Source organism: Thalia democratica, chromosome 5, assembly GCF_965202585.1.
Source record: "Thalia democratica chromosome 5, ktThaDemo2.hap1.1, whole genome shotgun sequence".
In the NCBI taxonomy this organism is placed as follows: domain Eukaryota; kingdom Metazoa; phylum Chordata; class Thaliacea; order Salpida; family Salpidae; genus Thalia; species Thalia democratica.
Genome location: NC_139169.1, coordinates 16,754,737 through 16,765,216, shown reverse-complemented (window position 1 = coordinate 16,765,216; position 10,480 = coordinate 16,754,737). Strand labels below are relative to the sequence as shown.

Here is a 10,480-nt window from a genome sequence, read left to right as displayed (position 1 = left end):
ATTCTTCGTTGAAAAAGACCATATTTGTCAAGATAATTGCTAAAACTAATTTCTGATTGATAATATGCGGTTAAGAAGCCTGATTTCTTTTTACTTTTTAGTGTATTGTTGGTGTAGAGTGAAGGCTTATAAAAATTCAATTCTTTCATCATAACTTCTTCAGAAGCTATCAATTCCGTAGACTATAATAATGAAGATTGAACTAATTTAGAATTGTAAAAAGTAACAGTAAATAAGCTTCAATTTTGTACGCGTTTTAACACAACAAGTTTTATTCAAACAAAAAACTCTCTTACGTCGTTTTGTGAAATATAGCGGATGTTTTCTATTTCCAATTTAAGTTGTCGTCCGAGTTTATTGTAATAGTATCTAACCTAAAAATTAGTTTATTATTAGTATTTTCATTCCTTATTTTTTTAAATTACTTAGAGAAAAATAGTCTTTATTCTCTTAATTTTATTTATCTAATAAAAGAAGAAGTTATTTAGAAAGTCCTTTAAAAATAGTTCATCAGTTAATTAAAAACAAAATACTTGTTCATGTATGGCCCAAATCCAATTATTTGCATCTTCTTCACTTTAAAATTTTCTAAACCCTTCATAATCCATCAGATACTTTATGTTTAAAGTGACTGGTGATCTATTTTCGGAAGTAAAAAAATCTTCTGCTTCTTTCAAAACTGAACCATTTATGTATCAGTACCTTCTCGCTGTTTATTATTGCATTTTTACGTAGTGTCTTCTTATATAAACAGACAGTATTTTTGGTTTTTTACTTTTTTTTATAAATGTTTACTACCCACGACTATATATAATTTATTAAACTCACCAATTACTTCGATACTTTTCATGAATTTATTTGGTAAAAAATAGCATCAAAGTAAAAATTAAGTATGTTAGAAAAACTTTCTTGTAAAAAAATCATTACTCATTAAAACATGGCAATTTCTGTCCTGGACAAGGCAATAAAAGGTATCCGTGGTGTGCGACTCGATGACCAAATGGTTTTTTCGTGCACCAGGTTTTAGGTCTTAGCACATTTTTTTTGTCGTTCAATAAACAATATATATAACTAAAAGTAAATGTTTAAAACAAAGTCTTGTTTCAACAATTTCTTTTAATTCTATGTTTTTATATCAATGAATTGTTTTATGTTGTTATATTAAAACCTGTAGCGGTGTAAACGTCAACATCTCTGTGATTCAATGATGATCTTTTTGTTCTCTTCAGGTTTTTTCGTAACATTTTGTAAGTTATTCCGATGTTCGTGGTTATTTTCTAAAAGAAGAATGGTAGTTTTATAAGCGTTATAACTAAAACAAGTGTACATATGTTTATTAAAATTAATTAATTACAAAAAAAATTTAAGTTTTTTATTTTGTAGCTTTTACTTGCTATAAAATAAATATTTGATTAACAATTGGTTTTAAAAATTTTAAAGTTAAAAAAAATTTTGTTCTTAGCATGAATGAACCTTTTTAGCACTTACTAAAGTAACTATACTAAATTAGTTATGTCAAAAACTTAAATTGTAATTTTGTGAATTATAAACATAAATTTTAACTATCACAAACTTTTAAAACTTGTTATCCATTAGTTGATTTTTGTAATTAATAGTTGTTGAAACTAACCTTGAATTTAATAAACAAATATCCTAAAAGAAATAATTAAGATAACTAGTTAGTTTAATATCTAATTTAAACATTTTTTGATAATTGTATAACTATTGTAATTATAAATACAATTTTTTAAAAGTGTACTGCACCAAAAACAATATACTGGCCGCAGGTTGGACACTCCTGTTCAAAAACAATAGTAAAAATAATACTTGTTTTCACTTCAATAATTTACAAAAAAAAATAAATTTATTCTAACCACTTGAGGGCATAGTTGTTATCAGCAGTTATTGAGGAATTGTGCTTAACGGTTCCTTTGAACAAACACTTTCTGGCATCAGGTGATTGCACTTTTAATATAAAAGACTGGTAATCGTCAGTTCGTAAGAACAAATGAAACTGATTGACCTGCATATGAAAAAAGAATATACTTTTACTTTAGACATAATTATAATTGTATTAAACTTGTTTATATTTTGTTTCACAATATAAAAAACGCTAGATTATGTTTTAAAGTTTTTATATAAGTACCAGTGGCGTCGCGTGGTATTTTTTTTAGGTGGTGCAGCTGCAGACTTTAAAAAAATATCAATTATTTTAATAAAAATATGTTTTTACTGTCAAGTTTGAAAACAACTGAACTTTTGCTACACCTGAAGATAAGCTTTGCTTTTAAAGGCATAGGGGGTATAAAACAATTTGATCTTATTTTATGTAGTTTTTACTAAGCTACAAGAAGCTTTTTACAGATTTTAAAAATTCAGTATATGTTTTAAGATATAGCCGGTCAAAGTCAAAGGCAACAAAAGGTTCATAATGGGAGGCACAAACTAAAACAGTGTTTAAAAATATGTTTTACCCCCCCCCCCCCTTTATGCCCTTAACATCTACTTTAGAATTATTTTACTGAAATTACTTAGTTTTAATTTAACTACAAGTCATCTTTTATCAATATAAAAAATTCTTAAAATTTTTGAGATATGGTAATTCACAGTCAAAGGTACAAATGAATCCTTATTTTTATAATATAAACTCAAACAACAAATAAATCAAATCACTAAAATCATATCTTTTTTTTATAAGTTGGCCTCAAAATCTTTAGATGTTTCTTTTATAAAACAAAACAATTTGCTAAAATAGATATTTAATACACTAAGAAAAAAAGTTATAACAAAAGTAATATTTTTTTGTATATATAAAAATATATATTGATAGTTAAAAATTTAACACTTCTCTTCAACAAAAGTATAAAGTTTTAAAAAAATTAGGATGAAAAAATTTAATTAAAAATTGTTTTAAAAATGATGGAGAATATAGGTTTTCAGTAAAATTGTATTTTTTGCTGTTTTGGTTTGCTCCTTGTATAATAAACCATTGTACTCTCTGGCTTTGACTGGTTGTAACAAAAAGTTTAATTGGAAATTTCAAGTTTATTAAAGAGTTAACTATTAGCTTTCTGAAAAAGTTAAAATAAGAACAACATGTAAAAAAGTGCCTATACACCCTCCCCCCTTACTCCTCACTAATTTGCACATTTTTTTTTACAAACATTAACATTTTTATTAACTTTTTTCTAATTTTAATGTTTTTTGTTGGAGGTTTAAAATTCAATAGTTTTTTAAGGGTATCTTTTCTTTATTTAATATTTATTTGTTTTTCATTTTGATGACAGTATTTTTCTCAGGAGCTCAACTTTTTTAAGTTTAGTTGTGAGGCTATTGAACTTTTCAAGAATTTTAAAGATAATTTATAAATATGTAACCATTATAGAAGTAAAAGTTTGGTTAGTTTTTTTTCATGTGGCCATAGGGGTAAAACACTTATTTTTTAATTTTAAATAACCTTGTTATTTTCAGAGTAAAAATTAAAACTGCTTTAGTCAGCGTGAATATTTTTCTAATTTGGTCTGTTTTAATTTATCTTGGGTCATCTTGAGTTTTTAACATTTCTAAGTTATCCTGATTATGAGGCAAGGCAACCATGTTTCAACAATTTTATCTAAAATTTTTGCTTTGTTTATGAAAAAATTAAACTAAAAGTTATATAAAGTAGAGGTAGACTAAATTTTCCTAAAATGTTAAACTACTCTAAGTAATCAAAGTTTCTAAATTAAGGCTATTTACTTTATTTAAATATGTGATTGTTTCAATAATACTATTTTTTATTTAATATAAATCTAAATTATTTTTCTGTAAGAGTGAACTAGATGTTTGTAATAAACTTCTTAATTCTTTTTTTCAGAACTTGAATTTTATTATTTATTTTATTAACTTTATGATAACAATAATCAGTTATAGTTAAGTTTATGTATGCAGATTAAAATAAAAAATCAAATTTTTAAGACTTTGGTGATTTAGGGTTTTTATCTTTTTTTTCAAAATATGCAATTTATGACAAATCTTTTAATAGAAGTGATCTGTTAAATTTTAAAAATCATGTGGGTACATAAACTCAAGTTTAATCCTTTGCAGTAGCTTGCTTTGTTTTTATTTTATGTTCACAATAGCTTGTAGATGATACTTAAGCATGTCCTGTTTTAGGGAATTTTCAACTTAGCTTACTTACCGCAAGATATTGATTTTGCGGTAATTCTTGAAGAAATTTTGCTTTTTTGAGTTCATTTGCGGCAGTCAGCTAAGAGTTTGCGGCAGTGAAGTGGGCAAAATGGTCGTTTTCAAAATTGAAGTTTTAAAAGAGATTTCGTTCGAGAAAATAACGAAAACGTTATAGATACTTATTTTTTTTCTTAGAAAATTTCAAGGTGGTGCAGTTGCGGCAGTGCAACACCCCACGCGACGCCCCTGATAAGTACTAAATGTGCTTTTATTTTGTATCGTGATACTTATAAGTAATCGTACAAATAAATAAAATATTTTAAACATATCAAAACTTAGAGTATCTTGATAACCAATACAAGTAATAAAAACTCAAATTAGATATTTTTTTTTATTAATAAACTAGTAACACCTGCTTTTTGATTTAATGTTGATTTAAACTTAGGTTTCTAAGATGTTTTTTTTCAGTTATTTAACGTTATTTAACAAACTACAACATTAAAAAGATAATAATTATTCAATAAACTAGTTAAAACTAGAAAACTAACAATTTTGTTTTGATTTGTTTTTTTTCAGTTTGAATTTATTGTAAAAAAAACTGTTAGTCGTGCTCAGTGCGTTTTTTAAATCATAACTTATAAAATGCCAATTGCTTTCCGAAACATATAAATCCAAAATTTCCACCACTTTTGTTGAAGTACCCAACGTCAGTATCTAGAAATAATTTGACTTCAATACTTTTAAGTTTTAAATGAATGTTATTGTTATAATATACTTCTTTTTTTAGTTAGTTTAAGTTTGATCACGTTACAACAACGCATCACAAACAAAAACAGCTTCTCACGCGAAAGAAAAGCTTGTTTGAAATGTTTTTTTATTTATACATATTGCAACAACTCTTATTAATAATGATAAAACTGACAGTTAAATAAATCTAACCATTTATTGTTATAAAAAAAACCAATTAAAGAAAATAGTTCTTACAAACATGACATATAAAAAGTATACCACTGGCTAATTTTAAATTTAATAAATTCCCATTGCTTTCATATCTTAAACAACTCGAGTCAATTATGTAGAATCTGGATACCCATACTGTGCATTTTGAAAAGGATTTGTTTTGTGATGAATGTCGTTCCAAGTTATTCTGTTGTCCTTATTTAAACTTATACTTCTTCCTACAGTGAACGTCCTTTTCATCTTCCAGGCTTTTTTGAACAGTTCGAGGACACGGTTGCCTTCCGGATTGTCTGGTAAGTAAGCGTCCCATACCATACCACTATACCAAACACCAGGGTTCTGGTGTCTACTGTCTTGGTAACCTCCGTTCATTTCATAACGAATCTTAATCACTTTACAATCTTCATAACCGGCAAGCCTTTTATTCGTTTCTAATAACCATGACATTCTTCCAGGAGGACAATTTCCTTCCATTTTTGGACCACAAACCCTACAGATTGGACAACGCTGAGAAACTTCACAAGCCTTTTGAATGCAATGAGTATGAAACATGTGAACGCATCGAGTCATTCTACTCACTTCTTTTCCATTATTGTACTTTTCCATGCAAATATCGCAATCATCTTCACAATTAATTTGATCATTCGGAACTGGGACAAAAATTTTATCTACATTCCCATTTTCACTTGTCTCATAATTGAACAAGAATTGTTCTCCTTGTTCAAGACAGCTATAGGTTTCATTGATGTCAGTCCACTCATCATTACAAATTTTATTACGTGGAAAACTGAAAATCGGATTAAAATTAACAACATCTGGTCCAAATGTAAGCAACATTTTTGTACCCAAGCTTAGTTTAGACTTAATCACAGTTTTCTTTCTTTTTTTGTTTTTAGCTTTTTTTTAAATAGAGTTTTTTTCACTAAACTGTTTTTTCCAGTGGAATTCCTTTTTTTTCTTATGACGTTGGTACATTGTTGTATATTTATTTTATTTTTCTGTAAAATAGTTAAATTGAAAATTAGGAATATATTGATTTTTTTATTTATATATTTAATTTCATATTTTTAATAGAATAGTTGTGCTATATTAAGCTTTTATAGGCGCACAGTTTTGAAATTTTAGACTTATCTATCACAATTTAGACCAATTTACAGTGACATTGTACCTAAAATTTATAATTTGGCACCAAGTTGAGCTTTTAACTAGATGAAATAAAATAAATTATTACTTTATCTCCATTAGCGTAACCTTAATGTAAGAATTATTAAGTGGGTTTATATTTTATTTCAAAATACTTAACACGAAGTGGCTTTAGAAAATAATACTAAAGTTTTAGTTTTTTTTTAACGTTTATTTACATCTACAGACGTATTTGATATATTATTTTCACATTGCTTGTTAACATACTATTACTTTTAACTAATAACTTTAATAACATCAACACTGCTAAATTACTTGATTATACTCCACTTTTCACTAAAAATCTTACTATAATATATACTTTTCGTAAAAAGTATACATGTTTGCAAAAAACATTAAATGTGTCAATTGAAAATTGCATGACTTGAAATTAATTCTAAAAAAAAAAAACTTAGTTTAAAAATTATAGATTTAAAAGAATTCTTACTGACATATTGCTCATAAAAACTAAATATTAAATTAGACAAAAATAAGAATTTTTTAGTTAAAAAAATATGTTCTTAAGTTTTTATGTTTTAGAAATGAAAAAAACTAACATTTTGTCAATATTGCCAAAGTTTTACTTAAATTAAAGCTACAAAAGTCAATGCTTGTTTAGTATAAAATCACAAGTTATTAATTCCCCATGACAAATCATTCTCAATTTTTAAACCATATGAACAGACAAAGTTTGAATTCTAAAAATTTTAAAGCATTGTGATTTTTCTAGTTAATTAGAAAAAAGATTTAGCATGATTTTGACTAATTTAGTCAGACAGCTATGAACCCTATACATATTAGAAGTTATGAGTTAGCATTATATTTAAACTGTTTTTAAGATTAAGTTGCTGGACTAACAATGAAAACCTTTTTTATTCAATTCAAATAACATTTCCAAGCAATAAACTTTCAGCTTTTTATTAAATTGAAGTAAAAATTAATAATCAAATGCTCTGCAGAGTTACCAAACCGTCTATTAAAATCATTATAAACTACTTAATATGAGGACTAGTTTCCACATTCAGTTTTCTTTATTGGTTTTATTTGATTCAGTCATTATAAAATTAACTTATTTAAAACATTTTTAAGCAGACCTAATGAAAATTCAGGTACTAGTTAAATTGTAATTTAACTTTACAATGATAAATAGCTTATTAAAGAACTTAGATAAAATGTTTAATAGCAACTAAAGCAGTTTTCTATTAAAGATTTAAAAACAATATAGACCATTTAAAAAGCCTTACCATAAAATTGAATAGGTAATTTTTTAACAAGTATATAAATGTTAAATTATTCATATACTTTCTTACTTATCTACATAAACTTACATTTAAAAAAATTATATCTGCCTATATAAAGATTAATTTTAGAAAAGTCATTATTCAAAATAGTTTTAAGACAATAACTTATAAAACAATGTAAGAAAGCTAATCAAATTACAAAACATTACAATTTACGCAGATTTTTAATATAAAGTTTGGAAGTCTACTAATGTATAAACGTCTAGTTTTAATTACAATTTCTAATTGAGTGAAACAATACATTTTCTAATCATATTTATATTTGTTTCAAACTGGCCATTGTTGTAATTTTTAATTAAAAAAGGCGACTTAAAAAAAAATAGTATAAATTTCAAGCTATTAAAAGCCTATTTAAAGTTTGAGGAAGCTATTTAGATAGATAACATATTTAAAAGTTTTTTTTTTAAATTAGAAAACTTTAATAAAAATTTAACACTACAATACAAATAGTATGACAAAGAATAAAACTATTTTTTATGTTATAATAAAATAAGATATTATAAATATTTGAAGTTGTATTATTCTCTTTATCAATTAGTTGAGATCTTTAACTGTTATTTTTTAATACAAACGTTTTACTAATATATATATATATAAGGTTAATTTCAAGATGTAAAACTCAAAAGACTCGAGTTATAATTAATCAAGTTAAATAACTTAATTATTAATATATATTTATATATATATATATATACATATATATACCTTTTTATTATTCTTCACTTCCAGCCTCTTAATATGCACAGTAAGTCAGACCCAAAAAAAATAGTTTAAGTTTAAAATCTCCCGTAAATTGTACTGGAGTTAAAAACAAAAAATATTAATATTCAAGCTTATCGGAATAACTTTTATTAAACTAAACCTTATTTGTGTAAATTAATTTTACTTAACATCAGTTTTAAATTCTAAGCCGTCGCTCCTAGAACTCTTAGCTACAACTGGTTTACTTTAATGCCTTAAGTAAAAAAATATTTATACTGTATCAATACAACTTTATTATTACTGGTTTTAGTCTTAAATTAGTTCTAAATACTAAAAACTAAAAGTACTTATAAACCATTAGTGTTTTTCATGTTTCATCAAGGTCAAAATTATTAAAAAACAAAAACAACTTGTGCCAAAAAATGATTGAAGTACTATAACAAGCTGAAATACTGGAAAAGTCAGTCATAAAACGAATTACTGATTCTTTTTTTTTATTCTCATTTTAGATCTAAAAATATGTAGTTAATTTAAAAGTTTACGTATTCGTTGACTTAATTTTACCTTTCGCTTGCAACAGTTATACCTTAAAAAGGCCAGATGTCGTTTATAATAGAAACATGTTCGCAAGTGGCCATGCTTTTACCCTTAATGGGTCGCATGTGGCCTATTTGACTCAGGTTGCCGGTAAAGGGATATATAAATATTTAACTAATAAAACGGTTGTTCTTAGAGAGTAAAATTTTATTTTAAAGGTTGAAAGCAGAGTAAACTTTAAATAGTACATAGCAGTGGCGTCGCGTGGTTTTTTTGTTAGGGGTCGCGGCAGATTGACGTTGTCAAAATAAAAATTCCCTAGTTTGAAACATTTAGATTAAAATCATAAAGGTAATATGAAGAAATAGGAAGTTTTTCAGAAAATAAGTTAAAGATAATTGGTAAAATAAATAATAGATTAAATATAGAAATTTACTAAAAAATAACACATATCTCATACCTTTGTATATCGTCATCCTTTCACAGCAACTATAGCTACTTTTATCTTTATTTATGTCCATTAGGGTGCGTCCTTTGCCTCCACATTGGAATATCACTTAGTCTATTTTTTGTAGGTAGGAAATTACATAAATAGACAGCAAAAAAAATTAGCTCACTAGCTTTTACCAACGTCACACTATTTCTATTTTCTGAAAACAACCCCTTTGTAATTTGCGTGAAACCCAAATGTTCGACCTATTTTATTTTAACATATAGCAATTATCACAAAAACATATTCTGCCCATCTGAAAAAAGTTTCACTGAAATATTTTTAGATTTTCTGTACTGATTTGTCATTTTTCGGTATTATAAGTTTTTTGAAGGTACCAAGAAATTCCTCATAGAATCTTTTTTTAATTTGTTTAAAAACGCGTAGAGTGTGTTTTTGTGACAATTGCTACATGTAGAAAAACATTCAGCCAAAAACTCAAAGGTCGAAATCTTAAGGTCCCATACAATTTACATAGGGGTTGTTTTCAGAAAAATGTAAAAAGCGTGACGGTGGTAAAAGCTAGGAAACTAATTTTTTTGTGTTGAATATTCATTCGACTTGCCACACACAAATAGTTAGACTAAGCTTCACTACCAAATTTTCATTTTTGAGGGGCAACAGACGCACCCTAATGTCCATGTAAGTTTTTGTATTTGTACAATTATAAATTTACTAATTTAGTTTAATGACTTGTCTAACTAGTAATAAAAAAAATTTGCAAGTAACGTAAAAAACCAAGGTTACCCCAGCTCGAGTTGCGACTGCTTGAGTTTTCCCTACTCGACTTTTCCCTACTCGAGTTTTTCTTGCTCGAGTTTTTCCTGCTCGAGTCTTTACTCGAGTTTTCCCTGCTTGAATTGTTCCTGGTCGTGTTTTCCCCCTTCAAGTTTCTTCTACTCGAATTCAAGTTGTCTTATTGTTCTCGCTTTGTAGTAAATTTTAAACAACGACTATGATTTAATTCACATGGTGCTTAAAGTTCATGCAGCTCCAAAATTCAACTTTTTAACATTTTTGTATTGACAACTTGTAAACATTTAAGATGTAGCTTACACAGTATAGGCTTGCAGCTCTAATTTCTAGAGCATTTTGAACATCAAACATCAAAATTTAGAAAAAAAACTAATTCAGCAGT

General features: G+C 26.4%; 1 protein-coding gene across 1 annotated transcript; it reads right to left on the bottom strand.

Moving 5' to 3' along the window:
* Positions 1-5,241: 5,241 nt before the first annotated feature.
* On the bottom strand, positions 5,242-5,967 carry LOC145836288 (E3 ubiquitin-protein ligase DTX3-like). The gene has a single exon (XM_082944105.1). The coding sequence runs from the start codon at positions 5,965-5,967 to the stop codon at positions 5,242-5,244; it is 726 nt and encodes a 241-aa protein (XP_082800231.1).
* Between the last annotated feature and the right edge of the window lie 4,513 nt (positions 5,968-10,480).